At 41.6% G+C, this 24,891-nt stretch overlaps 1 protein-coding gene across 4 annotated transcripts in view; it reads right to left on the bottom strand.

Annotated features, from left to right (window-relative positions):
• Positions 1 to 562: 562 nt before the first annotated feature.
• Positions 563 to 24,891, bottom strand: part of dtnba (dystrobrevin, beta a) — a 427,082-nt gene continuing 402,753 nt past the window's right edge. For 2 of the 4 annotated variants that reach the window (XM_080192276.1, XM_080192274.1), the window contains 3 exons: positions 12,698 to 12,754; positions 6,294 to 6,329; positions 563 to 4,709 (listed from right to left, as the gene is read on the bottom strand). In XM_080192276.1, coding sequence (XP_080048402.1) covers positions 6,325 to 6,329; positions 12,698 to 12,754 — 62 coding nt within the window. In that variant the 3' untranslated portion in view covers positions 563 to 4,709; positions 6,294 to 6,324. Of the gene's footprint in view, positions 4,710 to 6,293; positions 6,330 to 12,697; positions 12,758 to 24,891 lie in introns of all 4 variants that reach the window. The other 2 variants (XM_080192275.1, XM_080192273.1) reach the window with 1 other exon arrangement.

The raw sequence follows: 24,891 nt of genomic DNA on the forward strand, positions 1-24,891 counted from the left end.
CAAAAGAAGTTCCTTCATATTGACTTCTATGTTTTATGATAGGGATACACCATTTATTAAGAAGTAATTTATTTTCAACATCAGGAAAGCAAATTCAGTGTTCAAACACTGATCCCATCCTATCCCTGCCACGCGTTTGGATTGAGCAGAAGGTGGGAAACCTACATTTGAACTTGGTGAATAGGGAAGCATCATTGAGGGCATAAAAAACATCATTTTTAAATAGTTGCTTTAAAAAAAATTGCATGTCAAGTTTTGAGGAATGAAGTACAGAAATTGTACAGCATTATCCTAGTTCCTCTTTTAACTGCTATCTCAATGTGGAATTGCATACAGCATAATTCACAGGGATTGTGCACTTTAAGTGGATCACTCTCTATTTCCCTGCTTCAAGTTAAGTATGGAGACCACTCTTTCACACATTAAACTCTATGAAGCTCTGGCTTTCAAATATGTAATTCCGTTTTATTTATGATTGAACCAAGAATAAGAACTCAGTATATTTTTTCTGCAGCACTATATCAGCACCACAACATAATAAATAGGAAATTGAAGTAATCAATTCCAAAAGTAAAATCAAATTTATCCATGTTTCTCTTTAAAGACATTTCTCTGGTTTTTTTAAATGCTGTTTCTGTTGTGCATTGGGATTAGTTATTTGCAATCAGGGTGGTAAACACCTAATGTACATTGTAATGTAATATAGCATAACATTAAGACACCTTTCACAGATGGCAACTGTAGGTTGCACAGAACTAGCTAAACCATAGTCAGGCACCATGAATTTAAACTTGTAAAACATTAAGATACTATACAAATTAACTTAGAGCAACAGAATATACAACGTGGCTGATTTCAATGTGAAGAGTGACCTCACGTAACAATACTATAGTACAGATTTTCTAGCTGATTTGAAATATATGAATCCCTCTAAAATTATTCATTTTCTATTAACAATACTGAACTAACTACAGCACTGCCTAACTCTGCTTGTGTTTCTGAAGCCCCTCTGCTTGCAGAGGAACGTTTTAGCTAAATTGTAGAAAGAGAGCATTTGACAAAGATAATTCATGCAGATTTGAGAATACGGTAACATTTATCATGCTTCCTTCAACCTGTCCTGACAACCTTCAGCCCTTGGAATGCACTTTGTTTTTAACGTTAAACACTTCTGAAGTGCTCAAAGTTAGAGCGTTTGTTCTATCATAATGGGTAAAGAGCACAAAGCACCACTAATGGTGACAACAAGCTTACCTGATGGTGTGGGAATTGTACATCAGGGTCCCAATCAAATTTGGTGCTTTAGATTGAAAACTATTGCATTTATATAGTGCCGCTAACATAGAAAAATGTCCCACAGTGGCTCATAGAAGCTTAAATGGACAAAAATACAAAGAAGGTATTAGGAGGGCTGACCAAAAGCTTGGTCAATGAGGTGCATTTAGTGTGGACCTCAAAGGAAGAGGAGGATGTTTAAATGACGGAATTTCAGGGCATGGGACCTAGATGATTGAAGGTATAGCCTGCAGTGATGGAACTAAGGTAGGAGTACATAAAATGGCAGTCAGACAAGGGAGAGTTTGTGTGGGGGAGGGGGGATTGTTGGAGGGCTGGAAGGGAGGGAGTGGCAAGAATATGAATAAGGAATATAAAATGGACATGTTGAGTGACTAGCAGCCAACACAGGTCGATAGGTTAGAAAGAACATGGGTAATCAGGTGAAACAGAATTTGGGAAGCAGAGTTTGGATGGGCTGAAGTTTAGAGAGGGAAGAAATCGGAAGGCCGGCCAGGTGAATGTTAGAACACTTGAGCCCGGAGCTGACAAGGGCATGGGTAAGGATTTCAGTGGCAAATGGGCTGAGGAAGGGAAGAGGCAGGTTTTCTGATGGAGAGTACATGGATTGGAATCTCAGTTCAGGGCTTAGCCTGAAACGGTGTCCAGGAATGGGGTTGGCATTGGTGGGAAATGGCTATGTCAATGCCCTTCATCTACCTGATGAAATTACCATTCAACACAATTGAATATTGGAGAAAGACTCTGACAACCTAAAGGCAAAAGAAGGGTCAGGAAAGAGCTGGAAAGCGAGTGCAGGTAAATTCTAAAATGCAACTATTTGACTGGGCATTTCAATCAAAACAATGCAACAAGGTCCCACATTTCAGGGTCCTGGGTACCAATGCAATTCATGGTGTTGTTAGATTAAGATGCCGTTCAGTGGCAAAGTTGCTCAAAATATTCAGCTTCAAGCTTTGAAAACTGTTCATCCCTTAAGTATGGAACTTGAAAATCAAATACAGAAATCAACATGTTATTGAACCTGGACAAGGAGCTTAGGATTAGAGAGCATGAGTATCAAACTAACAAGTCTCAACCAACATTTAAAATTACAAGACATTTTTCTCTCCAAAATTATGACACCCAATAAGGATGCCCAGTTCAAGTATTAAGTAATGTTTCAATTATAGCTTTAAAAACAACTTGAATGACTATCTGGCTTGGAATGGCACTTATGATGTCAAAAACAAGATTTTAGACAGAAAAATATGACTGCCAAGTGAAACACTGGTTCAGATTTATCAGTCAACATCAATGCGGCATGCTCTGACTCCACCCATTTCTGCAACCCAACCATTTTGTTATTTTTGTTTACTCGGCGTTTCGGATCTTGGCTGAGGCACTGCTGAGTCAGCACAGACATCCGCAGTGAAGATTGTTGAGCGCAAGAGCAGGTGAACAAAGACAGGCCACATCCCACTTTCACAATAGCTGCTCTATTCAGGTCCCTCTGTCAAGGTCTCAAGTCCTATAGTAATTAGGTGGATGGGTGATTGAGTAGTTGAAGAGGGACAAGGTAGGTGACAGGATGGGTGGGTGAATTGGGTCAATGTTGAGTCAGTAATGAATAAATTTGGTCAATATTCTCTGGCGTTTAGAAGTATGAGGTAATTGTATTGAAGGATTGAAGAATATGAAGGGGACTGACAGGGTAAATACTGACCCGTTGTTCCTCCTCACTGGGGAATCTCGAACAAAGTGGGTACAGTCTCAGGATACGGGGCTGATCACTTAGAACTGAAATGAGGAGAAATTTCTTTACTCAAAGGATTGTGAATCTTTGGCATTCTTTACTCATGAGGGTTGTAGATGTGCCATAATTAAACACATGTATGGCTGAAATAGGCTGACCTTTGGTCTCAGGGAATCAAGGGAGATGGAGAGTGGGTGGGAAAGTGGAATTGAAGCCCAAAGTCAGCCATGATCATATTGAATGGCCAAGCAGGGTTGACAGGCTGTATTGTCTTCTCCTGCTCCTATTTCTTACATTCTCACACATTATAAGAGTTGGACAGAGTTTTTTTAAAATTCATTCATGGGATCTGGGCACTGCTGGCTGGTCAGCATTTATTGCCCATCCCTAGCTGCCCTTGATTTGAGGGCAGTTGACAGTCAACCACATTGCTGTGGCTCTGGAGCCACATGTAGGCCAGATTGGGTAAGGATGACAGATTTCCTTTCCTAAAGGACATTTAGTGAACCAGATGGGTTTTTCTGACAATGGTTACACAGTCATCAGTAATTCTTAATTCCAGATATTTTTCATTACATTCAAATTCCATCATCTGCCATGGCGGGTTTTGAACCTGGGTCCCCATAGCATTAGCAGTATTTCTGGATAACACCAGAGGCCATTGCTTATTCTCTGTATAAAGAGGATTGTATACTGTCTGTGGAGTGGTCTTGATTGTCCAAGTGGTATTTTAACATCTGATTATGTTTTTCAAGAGAATTTCTCCATTTCCAATCTGTTTCGGCTTTCTCTTTCATCATGATTGCTGCATAACAGGATTGTGTTTTGTTCAAGGTGTAGTTTGGGTATTATCTCTATAAGGTTAGAGTCCAAATTATTTAATTTAGTTTCGACAATTACAAAGAATTCCTCACGAACAGCAAGTAATTTAAGCACTTTCCAAGTCTGACACTTGCGCACTCGGCATCCTCCATTCTCAATCTGAGCACAGAAACCAATGAATTCAGGAAGGATCATGCTTAGGGCTGACTTTCACTAAGTAATGGATTAAGACATCAATAGAAGGAAGCATTCACATAGAAATGGATTTGAACTCAAAACACAAATTAGGAAATGGCAAGGACAACACTGCTGAGGAAATAAATGTTACCAGCTGGCTTAGGTAACGCTCAAAAGAATTAGCTTAATATATGTCCTCATCATTCTTACATTAAAAAAAAAACACCTTACACACCAAGCATTAAAGGGTAAATTCAAAGTATAAATTGTCAGAGGACAGATATGAAAAATATAGCAGCAAAAGACACAATATTAATACCACTGTTTCAGTAGTTAATTTACTAAAGTTGCCAACATGGAGTTGGCAAAGCTTTCATTTTATACATAACAAAAAACAAGATCACGAGTCTTACAACAAATCTGTAATGATGAAAACAGTAAGAATTTGCTCAAGATGAAAATAAAGCATGCACGGTTCGAGAAGACAAGTATGAATGTGTTCCTGTGCCAAAGCCCTTCAATGAGCAGAACAAGAAAGTTTATTTTTCAGCAAAAGGATGTTTCTGTTTTTGTTGTCTTTTACATTCACATAATGGTGTCTTCAATAGCTGAAAGAAGTGTGGTCCAAATGGATCAACAAAAGTCAAGTATGATTGATTTCTTTGTATAGTCACTGTGCCTGCAATATATAATGGTGGGGAGAAGCCAAGAAAAAAAAACACATTTGTCAATTGTTAACTTGATATACAATAATACTGCAATAATAAACATGGGTTAACAATGATGCAATTGTCTTCCAGGATGGTAGAAACCTGACATTTAACAGTTCAATAAATCTCAAAACATGAGAGTGTGTCAATGCTCTGAGCTTATCCAGTGTGTACCTGAGTCCTTTCCACCAGGAAAGCCCTAAATGATATCCCTATTCAATGCAGAGTTAGCTGATCTCAGCCATAGGTAACGGTGGTAAGGACAAATTCACTTAAGTTCCACAAACTAGAGAAATGGCTCAATACTATCTCTAATGCTTGTTATTTATAGGCAATAAAGCAAAAATGGGATTGGGATAGACTGTTATGACGCTGAGGACAATGGCATAGAAATACGAAAGGTTGCGCTTTTGCAAATGGCCTGTGTGCCTGAATAGTGAGGCCACTGGCTCTGGGCTTTGGGCCTTGTTTGGATGGAGCTGTGATGGCACCTACAGTCTGCTGATGAAGAGACCAAGAGCAGGCTGCGCTGACATCAGCATGGTTTTCAAGGATATGAAGCCAGGAAGAAGGTGATTAGTGGTGGGTTGGGGGGAATGGTGTCAGGATCAGAGGGAGGATTAGCAGGCTGGAGGAAGTGGCAAGAAGGATCAGTAGCTATAGACCATAGGAATAGCTGGGGCAGACAATCAGATGTTAGAAATGGAGGCTGGGGGCAAGGGGAGAAGAGCATGTCAAGGGATTGGAACAGTGTTGAGGTTTTGTTAAATGTGGGGTTGAAAGGAGAATTCCCACTTCTCCAGCTCCCTGTTCTGGCAAGTAAATGTGAAAAAAATCACCTTGCGAGGCAGCAGAGTCTGATTTTACTGAGGCTAACTTATGTTGGCACAGGCTGCCTCAAGGAGAACTAATCTTGAATTCAGGCCTCTATATGCAAATAACCTAACGCCTGTTGAAATTGTGGCTCTGACTGTCTACTGTTTTCCTTTCCCAATGTGGCGGGCAGTGCACCTTCAGCCAGAAATGTGCACGTTTCCTTTCTATCATACTGGAGGTTAAACACACCAGTGAACGCTCAGAAAACAGAAACTGCAATCAAATTCATGGGCTAGCATTATTGAAGGCTCAGACATAAATAATGGCCATTGGACAAGATACCAGGGGCTGTCTGGTATTCAAAGAACGATTGCTGGGTAAGGAATCGAATAAAGGAGATCAGAAAATATGTAAAAGGAACAAATTCAGGCCAGGAAAAGATTGAGCTTCTACTGTGGAATATCAAAATAGACCTTTCGTAAATCATATTGAATATACTGATAAAAATGTGTGAAGTTCAAAGTACGTCTGAAAATAGGCCTCGGCATCTAAATTGTATATTTGTGCAAATAAAAAACACAATTCAATATCTTTAGCTTTTGTTAGGTTAAAGTCTGTTATTGGCTACAAACCAGATGAAGCTAGTTTCTGATGTCTATCCTAATATTTTAAGTACTGCAACTTAACATGATTAAACATAGAGAAAGGTGATTACTAACAACGATTAACTTACTTACTTGAGTTATTTTACACCTTCCATATTCCACTTTAACCTGTAACAAGATAAAGGATGTTGAAAACTCCATACGGTTAAATTCTCTTTCTTCCAGACAAACGTCCTTGTCCTGTTCAGGAAGCTGACCAGCTCTGTTCCAGGTTATATGAACATCTCAGCTCCCTTACTGCAGATTATATACAGACCCAAATAATATGGCACAAGTTCAACCTCGTTGAAACAAATTGTCTTCACAGACACTTTCTGACTGATCCCAGTTTAAGTGATATTATAAAGAGAGTTGCTCAGACCTCAAGCAGATGAACCCTTGTTGCTCTCAGCACTCTTGAATAAATACCACTGGGCCTTGGGGATTTATTTGTTTTGAACCCTTTTAGCCTATCTCATTTATGGTGCAGTGATTGATGATATTTGTGATATCTTTATTTAGAGACAGCATGTTGCTCATGTCTTCCCTTGTGAATTCTGAGAGAAAAGAGGCATTCAGATTATTTACTATAATGTTAACATCCTCAGTTTGCAGCTTTAATGGTTTTCACCTCTTTTGTGGCTGCCTCTTATACTAATGCACTAGATTATGAGAACATAAATTGGAAATTCGAATGAAGTGAGATCATGTAAGGTAAGGAACAAGCTAATTAATGGTGAAGAGAACAGAGCAACATTAAACATTATTAAGGGTTTCAACAATATTTAAGCATTAGCAGTCTGGACGCACACCATAATGGAGCCCATCAAAAATGCACTTGCCTTATTTTGATAGCAATATTAGAAGTTGATCTTAATTAATTTTAGATGTTGTTACATTTTCTCTTAGGAATTTACACTGAAAAATTTATTTGCTTGCTTTGGATTTGTGATTCTGCACCAGTTAGACTGTGAAGTCACACAAAATAGAAAAGTTACGAATAAATAGGTCTGTGATATTAATAGACTTTAACTGATTTGTTTTTAGGCAACACAAGTTGTAGCGAACCAACAAATTTGGTGAATTAACTACTACTGGCCAATCTCTGAGAATCCATAATCTGGGATCAAATGAGTGAGCATTTAGAACTGCATGAGACAACTTGACATGTACTTGAAGAGGGCCAATCTGTGGGGTAACGGTGAATAGCAAGGTGTAGGACACAATTGGACAGCTTTTTTAAATAACTGGCACAGGCATGAAAGGCCAAGTCATCTCCTTTTAGGATATAAAATTCTATGATCTTATTGTCAAGGTCTACAACAAAAAAAAATAAAAACAAGGTTTGCTTCACAAGTTTGCATATGTTTTTAAGAACTAGCTGACCGTATAAAGGGAATGTATGGTATGTACTTTAGAAGGCCTTTGACAAGCAGGGTTGTGGCTAAAGTATTGGCATTTGGTGGAAGAGGAAATGCAATGGCATGAACGGAAAATTAGCTATAAATTAAAATCAAAGCATCAGGGTTAGTGATTGGTTGTGATGTACTCTACTTGTCAATGCTGGGTCCAGCTTGGTTCTTGAGATTCAAAAATGATAAGGACCATCATAGCAAAATTTGATGATGGCACAATGTTCAGCAAGCTGTGAGCCAGGCCGAAAAATATATGATGTAAAATATAGTAGATGGTAACTGTAACTTAATGTGAAGTGTAACATGAAGCATTTTGGAAGGAAAACCAACAGTGAGAATATACACTCAGTCAAAAGATGCTGAAATATCTGCAAGAACAGAAACAGAAGGATGCAATACATTAGCCTAGAAATTCAAATGCACCCAAGAGCAGCGACGCAGGGACTGAGGTGTATGTTGCATCTCCTGTTCACATGGGTACAGATACATTGTGAAATTGGTGCCAGCAGCTCATAAGAATCATAATAACTAGGAGCAGGAATAGGCATTTTAGACCCCTGAGCCTGCTGCACCGTTTAATATGATCATGGCTTATCTCTTCTCAGATTCAACTCCGTTTTCCTGCCCATCCATCATAGTCCTTCAAACACTTACTAACTAAAAATCTGTCACCTCTTCCCTAAATTTATTCTGGGATAGTGAATTCCACAGACTTATGACCCTTGGCAATAATTTCTCCTCATTACTAAACATTGGCCATTCCTTATTCTAAAACTATGACCTCTTGTTCTCGATTGCCCTACAGGAGGTAATGTCCTTTTCATGCTGACTCTGTCAGTCCCTCTTATAGAACACCTACAGTGCCAAAGGAGGCCATTTGGCTCATCCTAATAGAGTATATAATCCAGGTCCACCACCCCACCCTAACCCTTGGTTAATCCATCTAACCTAGACATCTCGGGAAGCTAAAGGATAATTTACCATGACCTATAGACCTAACCTGCACATCTTTGGGTTGTGGGATGAAACCCCAAAGACACAAGGAGAATGTGCAAACTCCACACAGTCAGTCACCCAAGGCTGGAACTGAACTCATATCCTTGGTGCTGTGAGCCAGTACTGCTAACCATTGTGCCATCATGTCATGTATCATCTGCGTACCTCAATTAGATGTCTACTCGTTCTTCTAAATTCCAGGAAGTGTAGGTTAAACTGCCCAATCTCTCTTTGTAAGACAAACTCCTCCTTTCTGGAATCAATATAGTGAACCTCCTTTGAACCGCCCCAATATAACTAGAACCCTTCTCAAGTAAGGGGACCTAAACTGTACATAAATTTCAAAGTGTGGTCTCACTAATGTTTTTTTACAGTAGTGGCAACGTTACTTCCATATTGTATTTCTTTAACAATAAATGCCAAGATTCCATTTGCCTTCCTTATTATCTGCTGTAGCTGCATAATAGTTATCTGTGAAGTCCATAAATTAAAATGAACATGCATATTTCAAGTGCAGGCATCTTTCAGCTGAAAAACATTATCTATTAATCCAGATTCAATATCAATTGGCCAATGTTTGGTCATTGAGATGTATTTGGGCAATTGGAGAGTGGGAGGAGCCACCTTGCAGGAACAATGGCACATTTCTGGTAGTGTTTGTGTGGAAATCAGACTGGACAAATTGTCTGTCCCTCAGTCACCCAATTCTCACTGAGAAAGTTGTGCTTAATCAGAGATTTCAGAATCAAAAAATGAAGAAGAAACATCTTCAAGAAATTCAGCAGGATTCTAATTCTAATGGAGGGAGAAGGTTTCAATGTTGCAGAACTAGATGGAGCAACAAGACAGGTAGACATTTCTGAATGTGAGGTATTACATTGCATTGGGTCAATTCAGTGAAGTTTAAAACAACTCATGAACAATTTGCAACTGATTTAAACTGAAAGCTTCGCCTATACAAAGAAGTTCTGCTACCGCCCTCAAAACTAATCTTCCCTGTGTTCCTATCCTTTCTGCCCCTGCTCAATTTATCTGCTGCTGAAACTATGAACCATGACTTTGTTACTGTGAGACTTGATTATTCCAATGTGCATTCCTGTCTGACCTTCCACAAACTCGAGGTTACTCAAAACCCTATTTCTTATATCCCAGCTCATTCACAGTCCCACTCACCCATTTTCCCTTTGCTCACTGACCTACATCGGCTCCTGCTCAAACAACACCTCTACTTTTAAGATTCTCACCTCTGTTTTCAAATCCCTCTATGGCCTCACTTCTCACACTGCCAGCTGGCATAGATTGCCATTGGACACTTTCAGGCATCCACAAAGGGAAGGATTTTCCATCCGCCTTTGCTCCAAAACCAGACTACCCTGCCCAAGGTCAACAGACTTGCCCAAAGTTTGGGAAAATTCCACCTGCCCTCATTGGAATGTCATTAATGGAAGGTCCAAGGAAACACTTCATAGGAGATCACATGGGAGTGCCAGGAGAGGTGGTCAAGCAAATGAGAAAGACTTGAGGGACACACAGTAAAAATTCTTGATCATTTTAATGAACATTCAGTATAATTTTTTTAATGCTTATTTAAACAATATAATGTTTCCTGAATCATTCCAGCTCATAAACTGATGTTTCCAGGGCAACCCAAACCAATACAGCAACAACAAACAGTTCAGGTGTGGTACGGGTGCACACACACCACCTGCCACAGCGGACCCTCTGGCATCAGTTTTAAGTCTGAAAAATGGGTGTGCCAAGATCAAAATTCTAGTCTATAAATTTCGACAAAATGTGAGTGCAGAAAATCAGGCAACAAAAATATCCAAAGCATTTTGTGCCTTCCAAATAGGGGCTGGGAATACAAGTTCGAAAAGGTCACTGATTTCTAAAAGGAATATTTAGGAAGGCAAATGGGATGCTGGCCTTTATAGCGAGGGGGATTGAATATAAAAGCAGGGAGGTCTTGCTGCAACTGTACAGGGCACTGGTGAGGCCGCAGCTGGAGTACTGTGTGCAGTTTTGGTCGCCACACTTGCGCAAGGATATTTTGGCCTTGGAGGGAGTGCAGAGGAGGTTCACTAGGCAGATACCGGAGATGAGGGGGTTGAGCTATGAAGAGAGGCTGAATAGACTGGGTTTGTACTCGTTGGAATTTAGAAGGATGAGGGGGGATCTTATAGAGACGTATAAGATAATGAAGGGGGTGGATAGGGTAGAAGGAGAGAGATTCTTCCCGCTCAGAAAGGACAGCAGGACTAGAGGGCACAGCCTCAAGATAAAGCGGGGGGGGGTTGCAGTTTAGAACGGAGTTGCGGAGAAACTTCTTCACTCAAAGGGTGGTGAATCTCTGGAATTCTCTGCCCATTGATATGGTAGAGGCTACCTCGCTAAATACATTTAAGACATGGGTGGATAGGTTTTTGGTAGGCAAGGGGATTAAGGGTTATGGGGAGAAAGCGGGAAAGTGGAACTGAGCCACTTCGGATCAGCCATGATCTTATTGAATGGCGGGGCAGGCTCGAAGGGCTAGATGGCCTTCTCCTGCTCCTATTTCTTATGTTCTTATGCCACAGATTGTTTATTGTGCAGAGTGTGGTTCACAAATGTTCTTTCAATGTAGAGAAGGGAATCTGCTGCCCTTACCTGGCCTGGCCTACAGGTGACTCTAGACCCACAGCATGTGCCCTTTTGACTGCCCTATGAGATGACCTAGTAAATCACTCAGTTGTACTAAGTGGCTACAGTAAAGTCAAAAAGAAAATAAAATCGGATTATCTGGCATTAACATTGGCGCAACCTGAAAAATCCTTCTAAATAACATCTGGGAGCTATTGCCAAAAATTGGGAGAGCTGTCCCAGACTAGTACAGCACCCTGTAAACAAACCTGTGACTTTGGCTACCAAGCAGGACAAGGGCAGTAAATGCATGGGAACACCACCACCTGCAAGTTCCCCTCTAAGCCACACGCCATCCTGAGGAAGCTATATTGTCATTCCTTCACTGTCACTGGGTCAAAATCCTGGAACTCCCTTTCTAACCAGTACTGTGAGCATACTTACATCAGATGGCCTGCACTGATTCAAGAAGCTTATTACCAACTTCTCAAGGGTAATTAGGGATGGACAATAAATGCTGGCCTAGCCAGTGATACTTACATCCTGTGAAGGAATAAAACCATCCATTACTTTGCTGATGAATGACTGAAGACTGATGGGGTGACAGTTAGCCGGGTTGGATTTGCCTTGCATTTGTGGATAGAACACACCTGACAACACAGGAGGGCACAGCCTCAAAATTGGGGGGGGCGGGGGGGGGCGCAATTTAGATCGGAGTTGAGGAGGAACTTCTTCACTCCAAGGGTGGTGAGTCTCTGGAATTCTCTGCCCATTGAAGTGGTGGAGGCTATCTCGCTGAATATATTTAAGTCACGGATAGATCGGTTTCTGATAGACAAGGGAATTAAGGGTTATGGGAGGAAAGCAGAAAAGTGGAACTGATCCACTTCAGATCAGCTATGCTCTTATTGAATGGCAGGGCAGGCTCGAAGGGCTAGATAGCCTACTCCTGCTCCTATTTCTTATGTTCTTATGACAATTTTCCACTTTGTTGGGTATTGTTGCTGCAGGATAATAGCTGCGCTAGGGACACAGCTAATTCTGAAGCACAAACAAATGGCGGTGTAGCTATATGTTTTGAAGATTTGCTGTATCTCGTGCATGAGGAGTGAATCAAATAGGCTGAGGAGCAACTGGCTTCTGGGATGGTAGGGAGCCCAGGAGGATGATCCAACTTGGCACTTGAGAGTGAAGATGGATAAAAGCCCAACAAAGAATTGGCATGGACATTGGCTGGATAGTCTTTTTCTATGCTGATAATTTTTCTAGTCTAGAACTAAGCAATGCAGATATGGTTAGGCATTCTTCACCTTTTCCTTGTTGGTACCTGCTCATTAGTACAGACTGCTTTTCTTTGTTGAATGTTGACACTCCACAGAACACCAAGTTACTAAAACATTTTAAAAACAATTAAACATGGAAAATGCTCAAGCACAGCCCAATTATAAATTTTTTTAATGTACTCACTCCTTTCTTTTCCATTCTGCAGTTTCTCTGCTTCTTCCTCATCTTCACACCCTTCATCTGCTGAAGAAAACAGGGCTGGTAAGTGATATTACACTGTGCAAGTGACAGCTCTGCTTGGGCATAGTACAGGTAGCCAAGCATGGTCAAAGCAGGACAACAATTCTTATGTTTCTTCAAATAGATTCTGTGCCAAGATACTTTTAAGTTGTTTAATGGAACCATTAAAATTGACGAAGTGATGGAGTTTTCAAGCTAGCATTTCTCATCATTGATACAGCAACTGTTAATGGATCAGTGAAGAAAAATTCCTTTCCTTGGTAGGCAAAGCTCAGTTGTAACAACATTTTTAAAAGAATGCATTTACTATTTCATCACCTCTAATGTACCAAAGATATCTCCCACAAACTCATTTATATCTGAAGAGTTTCAAGTATGTGTTAAGACTTGGTTAACAATCCACTTAATATTTCTATGGCAACACTGCATATGTACAGCGTGAATTAATCTTGTTTGGATATTGTACCAGAAAAGATAAACAACAGTGGTATTTGTTCCAAAGATGGAGGCTTATTCCACTTTTAATAGCTTACTTGCACAAGTCTAATGTAGTGCAGTTTACTCATTATGCTGAAACTTAGTTGTGTTAACAAGTATGTAAAATTTGAACGATAAAAATTCCAATGTTACTTTATTCAGATATTATGGGTGGGGGATTCTCCGGGTTTGCTAATTCCCAGTGAAGTTTCACCATGGCCCGGAGAATTGGGCATCTGACAAAATACAGCTTTGGCAGCCTGCTCCTGGCCCACCCCAGCAGTCCCAATCCGGTTCCTGCCGATAGCAGGCAGGAACCTGTTAGATATTCAAATTAACTACTTTAAATATCATTTGCAGGCTTGAAGCCTGATCTAAATACCTCCTGATATTCACACGCCTCCCGAGTGGGATCTGCAGTGAGTGGGTTTTTGTACAGATCTTCACAAACGAGAACCTGGCATGTTGGACCTGAGGATTGAGGAAACACCACCAACCCCTCAGCAATGATAAGCTAGGGGAAAGAAGTCCTTTTCTCCCCCACCACATAGGCATGAAGTTTATCCAAACCAAATGCATGCTTAGCCCTCTTCCCCCTCAGGGTCCCTTCTCCCTCAGACACCCCACTTAGCCTCCCTTCAGGCTATGCACCCTGGCAGTATCAATAGTGCACTGTCCCCTGACACTCTGGCCTAGATCCAGTGGCCATTTGTCCCTCTGCTGCTGTAGAGGGCAGGTTCCTAAAGGGGGTTGGGTGGTCCCAGGCTGGGGGCAACGGGTTGATCTCACCATTCTCTGCTTGATTGAGGGTGTTGTGGCTGGGCTGCCCCTTCTAGCTCTGGCAGATCCGACGATCACCCTGGCATGGTAATTTCAGACAGCCCTGCGGTCAATTTCTGCATTCCTGCCCATCAGCAGTGCAAATTCTCAAGTGGTCAAGTCACTTTAATCTCCATGCCACCTAGTCACCTGGCAGGACCTTAAATTATTGAGACGTTCCTTTCTGCAGCAGAGATTTTCCTGTCTTCCTGTCAGGAGCTACAGCTGTGAGCAGACCCCTTTAAAGTCTTCTGACAGACAGGAAATATTAATTTCACCTTGGGGCCAGCTGTGCAGTCAGCCCCAATGTACGCACATAGCTTTGGTTTTTAGCTTCCTAGCAAGCTGAGATCTTTGAAAGCCTCTCCATTGCATTTGGAGCCTTTGATCTGTAACAAATTTATGGTGCAGTGCCTCATAAAAGATTCAACTGCCAGCTCAAAAGATTTCTATCATCCTCCAGCCACCTGTATTTATTTTTATTTCCCTTCACGTTTGAATGCACCTCAAGTACCCCACAGAATGTTGACAAAGTCTAAGCTTGATTGACAGTTTGTGGTTTAACTTCCAAACCACCTCAGAGGGGAAAATGGTCATCTGACTTTCCTTCTTGAGCCCTCTTGAGATCCAAGGTGCCAGGCCAAGGTATCCATGCAGGGTTGACACTGTGAAGTGGTCCGAAGGGAGGCTGAATTGATGGTCTGAGGGGGAATCTGAATGGGGCATCTGGGGAAAAGGAGCTGAGTCAGGACCTGAGGGGTTGAGTCAGCCTCAGGCCTGCACTGCGTGGGGGCAATACGCATTATTTGTGGAGGGGAGGATGCCTCTCTTTGGTGGTGCTCTGCTGGTCAGTATGGGACCGCCATTTATTTTTTTCTGGGTGAGGGACCTATCTCTGAGCGTGGAGATTAAAAATGGTGGTCCAATCTCGGAACAGCCAAGGTGGCTGGCGGCTTGTTTGAAATCAGCCTGATTGTATCTTTCACATCGGTAAATCTGACCTGAAAGGCGCTGCCAGAGCCAGCGGGAAACACCCATATTTCCCACTATGGCCTAAGCTTTTTAGGGAAATGGAGGGTAGGGGGTGTGGGGCAGAATTGAAGAAACTAAACCTTGGATGGTTGGTAAAATAGCCAACATCTGTGTCAGGAACAATGCAACTATTACAGGAGGTGGAAGAGTGGTAATGTCACTGGGGATTAGCAATCCAGAGGCCTAGGCTAGCGCTCTGAAGACATGGGTTCAAATCCCAGCGTGGCAGCTGGTAAAATTTAAACTCACTTAATAATTCTGAAATTAAAATGCTAGTCTCAGTAATGATGAGCATGAAACGATTGTGAATTGTTGTAAATACCCATCTAGTTCACTAATCTCCATCCTCCAGTGAAGGAAATCTGCCAGCCTTATCAGGTCTAGCCTACATGTGACTCCAGACCCACAGCAATGTGGCAGGCTTGAAATGCCCTCTGAAAGGGCCCAGGCAGCCACTCAGTATCAAACTACAACAGAAAAGTCTTTAAGGAATAAAATGAGACAGATCACACAGCATCCACCTAAATACCAGAAATGATAACTGCGCACTGTGTAGTCCTCCTCACTAACATACTGAAGTCAATGAGAACCAGCAGGAAAACTCTCCATTAGCTGGAGTCATACCTAACAGAAAGGAAGATGGCTTTAGTTGTTGCAGATCGATCATTTCAAATCCAGTAAATTGCTGAAGAAGTGGCTCAGGATACTGTCATAGTCTCAGCCACCTTTAGCTCCTTTATCCATGTCCATCCCTTCTCGTAAGCTCAGAAGAGGTCATTTTTCTGACGATTGCAGAGTGTTCAGTTCCATTTACAACTTTCCAGATGAAGAAGCTAACTGTGGCCACATGCATCAAACCATGAGAACATTCAAGTTTCGATTGGTAAATGGCAAATAATATTTATACTACATAAGTGTTAGGCAACGGCTATCTGCAACAAGAGAATCGAATCACCTCCCTTGATACATGATGGCATTATCATTGCTGAACCAACGTCAACATCCCAACAGTCATCACTGACCTGAAACTTAATTGCATCAGTTTTAGCTCAGGATGCTGCAGCAAGTAACTCACTGTTCAACTCCCGAAAATCTGCCAGCATTTCCAAATCGTATATTTCAATGTGATAGAATAGTCTCCAGTTGCCTGGACAAGTGCAATTCCAACAACAGTCAAGACAGTCAGCAGCACCTGGGCCAAAGTTGTCCATTTGATTGAGTCCGCATCCAGCAACTTAAATATTCACTCTCTTCACGACTGGCATACAGCAGCAGTAGAGTTTACAATCCATATCGTTCACTGTAACAATTCACCAAGGCTTCTTTGACAGCAATTCCCAAGCCTGTGATCACTACTATCCAGAAGGACAAGGGCAACAGGTGCATTGGAACACTACCATTTGCAAGAACAAGTTACATGTCACCTTGACTTGAACTACAGCATCATTCCATCATCATCATTGGGTCCTGGAACATAAGGATTACTAAACTTATTTACTAAATCCTAATCCAAAGATGTATAGGTTAGATGGATTGGCTGTACTAAAGTGCTCCTTAGTGTTAAAAGATAGGTTGATTAGCCATGGCAAATGTGAAGGGTATAGGGACAGGTTGGAGGGGAGGAGAAGGGATGCTCTTTTAGAGATTCAGTGCAGACTAATGGGCTGAATGGCCTCTTTCTGCACTGTAGTGATTCTGTCGTTCTGTGAATGCAATAGTTCTAACAGCACTGTGAGTGCACTACACCATACAAACTGCAGCAGTTTAAGAAGACAAGTCATTGGCACCGTTATAATGGCAATTAAAGACAGGCATTGTCGGTGATGCCCACTTCTCACGAACAAATTGGATAAAAACATGCACGTGGGGAAGCAGCAAGTATGGCATGTGGAAAAGCCCACTGGGAAGCCCAATCATAAGGCCTGGTTTGAGATGTGAACTCATGGGTTGAATTTCAGAGAAACAAGATGCTACTGCTGAAGCTCATCACCTCCTATTGGTGGATTCTCAATTCCATAAGCGTGAAAAGTATCCATCTTATAGTCAGCAGGAGGTAGTAATACACTCACAACTGTTACAGTGCACTGGTTTGTTCACCATGCTGATCATCAGAGGTTACTGGTACCTGCTCTGATAAACTAGCAAGGGCTAGACTAGATACTCATGGATGAACAACCAGAGAGATGGAAAGGAGAGGCACTGGGTCCGAGTAAAGGTGATCAAAACAAATATGCCTGATGATGTGAGGTCGGAATCAAATCAATGTTCTTTGGCAGGCATCCAGTATCTGAGCAGTCCAGATGGTGTGATGGTCCCTCATAATTGAATTGTCTGCTGATATTTACTATTTCAGTTCACGTATGAAAGATGGCCATTTGGTTAAGCTGCCAGCAGGTGACAAGGAGCCAGAAAATAATACCTAACCTTAAGAGTTACCTTTGGCAAGGAGGAAATTGGCAAATAGAGAAAATTTACATTTTAAAACAAATAGGAAATAGCTTATTATTACACTCAGTTAACAGATGGCAGACAAATGTTACAATGATAAATGGAAAACTGAATGACTTGCCATTCAAATTTTGTTTCCCATGTCTTTTTAAAAGAAACACACACTTCCTAATGTGAAGTGCATTCAAAAATGATCACAAAGCTGTCACCATGATACAGAAAAATGACATGATCTCTACTGGTTACACAAAATCTTCACCGGAGCTACTTGCTAACCTTGGCTCAGTGCTGGCATTTTCATGTGTGGCATGTGCCCTATTTTGTTACATAATGCAGACTCATAGTTCAGTGCAATACTGAGGAAATGCTGTAGTGGTATCATCTTTCATGTGAAATGACTTCTGCACTTGCCTATCCTCACAAGTGAATGTTCAAATAATGATGCAGTGTTTTTACAAGAGCAAGACAAGCATCCTGACCAACATTTATCCCTCAAACAACAGCACCTAGATAAACTGTCTGATCATTTATTTCGTTGGGTTAGCTTGGGTCCTGCTGTGTGAAAATTGGCTACACTTCCAAAGTACTTGCTTTAGGATGTCCTGAGATTACAGAAGGCTCTATATATTAACATGTGATGTCTTTTCCCTTTAAGAAACATGAAACATGAGATGGGTAAATTTCCACACGTACGTGAGGGAGCTAAGAAGGATGCACGTGGCTAAAATTGTAAACAAATCTGTCCTTTGTTACTGCAGCCTAAATTGTATATCTCTAATCCTGCTCATGAGACAATAATTTAATTTCTAAATATCTGAGGCATCAGGATAGGTTGCTGGTTTAGTGATTTACTTTCTATTTTCCAATAGTTTTTTGGTAATGCAGAAATGGAATATGGCTGAAAAAAGGAGACATGCTATCAAAGCTTTTCATCTTGAATTCATCAGGGTAGCTTGCAAGAATTTTACAACCATAATAGGGCAACAACAATTTAATCTGCATGAACTCTGACTGGTGGACGCGTTGCTTTGGACAGCGTGGCACAGAACAGTTAACTACTCAGTTTTGTTCAAACTTAAGCTAGGCAAGTCAACTCTGATTCAGCATTTTGTGGCATTGGAAATGAGCTTTGCCCTATGCCTCTGTTTAGTTGAAAAAGGTGCAGGGAGTAATTCTCTTACCCCTAATTATCTAGCATCGTTGTGTGGGAGAATCTCACGGTCAGGCAAACACGGGATTTGCACATGCATCCCCACTGCGAGTGCATCTTCCAGCGCCAGATTTCTGGCACCAGCAGTAAGGCCTGGTAAATGATTTTAATACAATTTAAATCTGTTTTTAATATCATTAGCAGACGAGGGACTAAATTCTCTGGGTCTGCTGGCCCCTCCCAGCCACCAGAGTATTTCACTCTAGCAGGGATAATAGACCCCACTTTCGGGGTACTATCAGGATGACCCTGCTGGAGTGAAGGGGCGGGAGGCAACTGGGGACTCCCAGGGAGTCAGGCAGTGAGGGAGTGGTGCCCTATGGGCACAGACACCCTGGCAGTGCCAGGCTGCATCCCATGGCACTGCCCCAGAGGCAAAGTACCCATGCCCAGGGGACACCTTGGCACTACCTATTGGGCATAGTGAAGTGCCAAGGGGTGGGGCTATGGGGCCAGGCACTGGTGTGGGGTCCCACTGTCACTGCATGGGGATCGACAGGGGCAGAAGGAAAGCCTGGTGGGAGGTGGGGTTCATCTGGGGTTGGAGGGGGAAAAGTAAGAGGTGCTGGAGTTCAGGGCACTCTGGGACCGGAGGGGTGTGCTGGGAATGGTCAGGGGGAGCTGCACAATTGGGCAGTGGGGAGGGGGAGTTTGGAGGGAGGCAGCACTGCAAGGGTCCTGAACTGGCCAGCAATCGAGGGGCTGACAGCGTAGGGCCACTTCGTATGCACAGATGCCCGCTGGTTTCAGCCTCCTCGGCAAGAATAGGCCCCGCACCCTGAAATCTAATGCAATTCATGCTAATTGCCTTTGCATAGCACAGAGTGCAGGAGATTCTACGTGAGCTCTCACTGAAAAAACTGGCATGAATTACTCCAGTTTTCCCACAAATTTGGCACTTCGAATTTTTTTGGGTGAATTATACCCACAGTGTGTGAATGTGTTCCATATGTCTGTGAAGGATAGGGCCCGGTGTGTGAATATATGTGGTTTCTAGCATGCATTAATGAGCCACACAGAGTCTAACCGATGGTTTAAATTGATTTTCAATGTAATTCTGGATTGTTTAGTAAGCGTTGAACAGTCACAACTGATGTTGGACATCATGTTTTGTGTTTTGCAAGCTCGGATTGGTTGGGATGGTCAATAGTTTGCCTGACACAAACAGCCAGACGGACATGCTGTTTTATATGATTGCCAATTACTGGGATGTACAGTTTACATACCTGCATCATACCAGTGCTGAAACTCATACATCATATTGTTCATTTTTGCGACATGCAGAATTCACTTTTGACTTGAATTTCAGTCCTTTTTCCCTATTTTCGCTTGATTTTTTGACTGCATGGAGACAATGGCTGAGAAATCGACTAAGAAGTCTCACAACACCAGGTTAAAGTCCAACCAGTTTATTTGATAGTAAACCCACAAACGTTTGGAAACGCTGTTGCTTCATCAGGTGATGTGGAAAGTTCTGATCAGAGAAGGGCATATAAAGGCACACACAATTTACAGAATACTGATTAGAATGTGAGTCTTTATAGTAAACCTGCTCTTCAAGTCTTAAAGGCGCAGACAATGTGAGTGGAGATCGCACTAAGCATAGGTTAAAGAGATGTGTATTGTCTCCAGACAGGACAGTAAGTGAGATATTGCAAGTTCAGGCAAGTCATGGGGGTTACAGATAGTGTGACATAAACCCAGATCCCGGTTGAGGCCGTCCTCACATGTGCGGAACTTGGCTGATAGCAAGTCTGTAAAATAAGGAGGGGCATAGTCAAGGTAGATAGTCAATATCTTTTCCCAAAGACAGAGGAGTCTAAAACTAGAGGGCATAGGTTTAAGGTGATGGTGGGAGAGATACAAAAGCGTCCAGAGGGGCAATTTTTTCACAGAGGGTGGAGTACGTCTGGAACAAGTTGCCAGAAGTAGAAGTCAAAGTGGGTACAATTTTGTCTTTTAAAAAACATTTTGTTACATGGGTACGATGGGTCTGGAGGGATATGGGCCAAATGCAGGCAATTGGGATTAGTTTAGGGGTTTAAAAAAAAATGGGTGGCATGGACAAGGTGGGCCTCAGGGCCTGTTTCCATGCTGTAAATCTCTATGACTCTATTACAGTCTTGTTAATGATCTTCATTTTTAGTCAGCTCTTCTCTTTGCATGGTCAAGATAAGAGTTTGGATAGGATTTTTCTACTCAGGGCTATTTGTGGGTTTTGGACCTTGGATCATTCACTTTTTTGGACTCTTGCCCCCTCATGTCCCAGAAAGTATTTTTGCTTGCCCATATGGCCATGCAAATCTGTTCACTACCCAGGGGTGAAACTGAGAACGCTTCCTTTTTGATATGGTTTCCTGATTTTATCATATGCTCACATTAGATTTTCCTTGACTCCTGAAGATGACACAACACTTCTTTGGATGACAACTTCGGCTTGAACTGTACACAAATTAACAGCAAAAATAAAGGAGCCCTGTAATAGTGATTCATTGTAGGTTTTACGTATTAATTGAATTTTAGTAATTCCTTGAGTGACTGGATATTCTGAAGAGACACACACTTCTGCACAAAATGTACAAAGCCTCCTTATGTGAAAGGACATTTCGTTTGTACTTCTTTCAATTTAGCATGCTGTATTTATTGCTTGTGATGACGTCTCCTCTACACTAGGCAGAACAAACACAGATAAACAACTCTTTCAGTCTGCAAGTGTGACCATGAGCGACTGGTCATTTTCCATTTTAATTATTCATCTCACCTCCCTTTTCCATCCTTCGAATTATTCCTCTGAAGTTCAATGGAAGCTCAAGCACCAGTATTTCATCTTTCAATTCGGCATCTTACAGCCTTCTTGACCCAATACTGAGTTCAACAATTTCAGATCACAGTGATTACACACAAGAACATAAGAAAGAGAAGCAGGAGTCGGTTACCTGGCCCATCAACCCTGCCCTGCCGTTCTATACAATCATGGCTGATCTATGCTAGCGTCAACTCCTTTTCTCTGCCATTTCCCCATTGCCCTCTATCCCTCGATCGATCAAATATTTATCCACCTCCATTTTAACTATTTCTAATGATTCAGCTTCCACCACCCTGTGAGGCAGACAATTCCAGAGATTCACCATCCTCTGCTAGAAGAAATTTCTACATGCCTCAATTTTAAATGACCAGCCCCTTATCATGTAGTTATACTGGAGATCCTTGTTGGAGACTCTCCCACTCATGAAAGCATTTCATCATCTATCCTCTCCAAACCCCTCAGGATCTTATACGTTTGAATAAGGTCACCCCTCATTCTTCTCAACTCCATGGAATACAGACCCAGACTACTTACTTGCACACTTTTGGACAATGGGTTCAGGTAATGAATTTTCCACTACCATTTACAGTTCCTCTGGATCCATCTTCTGTTTCTTTCCTTACCAAGGCCTTTTGCCTTGCCCTTTCATCCCTTTAGGCAGTTAATTATTCTTGCTTTCCACTCTACCACAGGCTCTACCCTTCGTTCTTTCTTCCCTTTTCCATTTCTCTTCTTAAGTACTTCCTTGAAGTCAAACTTTGCCAGATCATCAGCAAAGATCATCATCCTTCATAAATGCTGACTATTCCTATACTATTAATTCCAGATTTCCAGTGTCTGCAGCATTTTGCTTTTGCATCCCACCATTGTTTCTCAACATCCAAAGCTTTCAAGCTTTGCTCTTTATCTCTGAAGTCTTCAGATGGACTTAGCATTCTGAAAACAGCAGAGAAAGATGCATGAAAAAGTGAGTAGAAGGGAAGAAACCTAAAACACCATAACTATGTGCCAATCAATTACGTCTTCAAATCAATCCCACAAGATGTTTGCATTTGAATTGAAGAGCTTGGTAACACCTTTGTAAACCTTTGAGAGTGGTGGGTTATTTTTTAACCCACAATGGGGGTGAGCATGAAGGTGTGAAAATTCTAGCATCTGGCTGCTGTGCCCATTTTCCTGCAACAGTCATCCCTGGACCGATTTCCTGCAGGCAGGATGGGGGATATATTTCCAGTCAGCCTCCAGACTTCTGGAGGCTTTAAGGCACAACCCTCCTGCCTCCTCCACTATGATGGCCTAGCCACCAAGCACATTTTTCACTTAAAGGTTGAAAAGGTTAGCAGAGGAGGTGGCAGGGGTGGGTACAATTACAACATTTCAAAGACATTTGGACGGGTACATGGAGGGGAAAGGTTTAAAGGGATATGGGCCAAATGCACGCAATTGGGACTAGTTCAGTTTAGGATACTTGGATGGTATGGACGAGTTGGACTCTAAATTGGGGGGAGGGCACTTTCCATCTTGAGACGACCTCTTTCTTTCTTTCCTGGGGACGCAAGCTTCTGCTTCTTCAGTGCTGGAGCACCTCCAATTGATCCTTTGGCTTGTCCTGTGTCCAGCCACTGATTGACTAATTCAGCAGCAATCACTGCCGGGCAACTGTTTCCCACATGGTGCAGGCTGCTGGCTCCCATTTGATCTGGAGGTTGAGCTCTCCAAGCCCACAGGGAAAATCCTGCCCTGGTTCAGACAAATGATTGATCCTGCAGCAGCTGGATTTAAATCAGCTTCAGCTTTTTGTACTGAGTGACACAGAGTTCAAATCATTATTTACTGCAATCAAAGTACACAGCCAAAACAATGATATTCTAACCATCATTTACTGTGATAAGAATATGAAGCCAGAACAAGGTTATAACTTCTACAGAATGTTTCAGTTTTTGAAACAGACATCTTCAGAATTGGTTGAAGCACAGAGCAGAATGGAAAATATGTTGGAACTGATTTATATGGCCCGCACAATTTTAGGCTCCTTCATATAATTCCTTGATTAAATCTCTCAGTTTCTACACATGCAAATAAATTTATTTCTTGGGCTCTGGCCAGGTAGGAAAAGCCATGTAATATTAGATAAAAAAAAAGACTGGTAACTCAAGTCAACAAACCAAAACCTGCTTCCGATTAAAGCTGCTAGTTCCCCTTCACTAATTTTGCTCAGCTGCACGTTAGAAATCAGGAAAACATTAATCTGCGAAGAAACATAGGCAAGAGCACAATTATGTCATACAACATTTTAATACTGACTGACAACAGTCACACTCCTGCATCACTGTTCTTTTTTCCCTTATATGTATGTGTGTGTGATTTACTATTTATCAAGAATAGTAACTATTTATTAATTTTCTTTAGTCATGCAAAACATGTATTCTAACATAATTGTTGCCCTATTTCCAACACAGTCATTACTGCCAGATTTCACACATTGAATGGCAGAGTTTCACTTGTCACAAGGCCAATGGCACAGTGCATAGCGTGTCTGACTATGGATTAGAAGATTGTAGGTTTGATTCTTTTTTTCTTGGCTGTATCCTGCTCTAAGGGCCTAATCCTGCATCGGGTTTGCAGTGCTGATAGTGGTACTATTTCTGGAAGATTGCAAGCATATATTGTGAATGCTGACTTTGTATTGCTTTCTAATCATGGCCATGTATAAGCATGTTTAAATGCTGAACATCATTTGCTGGGCTTAAAACTGCCAGTAGTACAGAAATATGTCTGTCCTTACAATTAGACAGAGTTTTAATTCTGTGACAGAGACATTTCTGGATTTCCTTTTGTTCTATTTGAAAACAGCTACAGTGAAAAGGGAAACCAGCTTCTTTTCTAAATTTCAAAATGGAATCAGAAACTTGGTTGTCTGTGAGATGCAGACAAGATATTGTTCCGCAAATCAGTTAATGTACAGCAGTTTTATTCTTGGTGCTAATATATGGTCAAAACATTAACAGACAAGGGGAATATGAATTAGATGTGAACATTTGCACATTAAATAGGATGTGCAGTATCCCCTACTATTATTTAATTACTCAAGGATGATCAACACATCCAGCTTCAGAGGCCTTCTAACTCTTTTAGACCTGGAAAAGCTCTCATGTCTTAAAATTTAACTAGAGATCCAAACGTCATGAAAGAATGTTTGATCCAAAAGTCCTGTCAATGCTCAAGCTGTGTGAGAAATAAATTTTGAAAAGGGAATTGCAGTCTGTTAAAAATGTGACAAAGGGTCCAAAAGACAAAATGTCAACTTATCAGTTCTCTTCACAGATAACCCGCTGAGCGTCTCCA

The sequence above is a fragment of the Carcharhinus amblyrhynchos genome, chromosome 7, assembly GCF_965287045.1.
Source record: "Carcharhinus amblyrhynchos chromosome 7, sCarAmb.v2.hapA, whole genome shotgun sequence".
Lineage (NCBI taxonomy): Eukaryota > Metazoa > Chordata > Chondrichthyes > Carcharhiniformes > Carcharhinidae > Carcharhinus > Carcharhinus amblyrhynchos.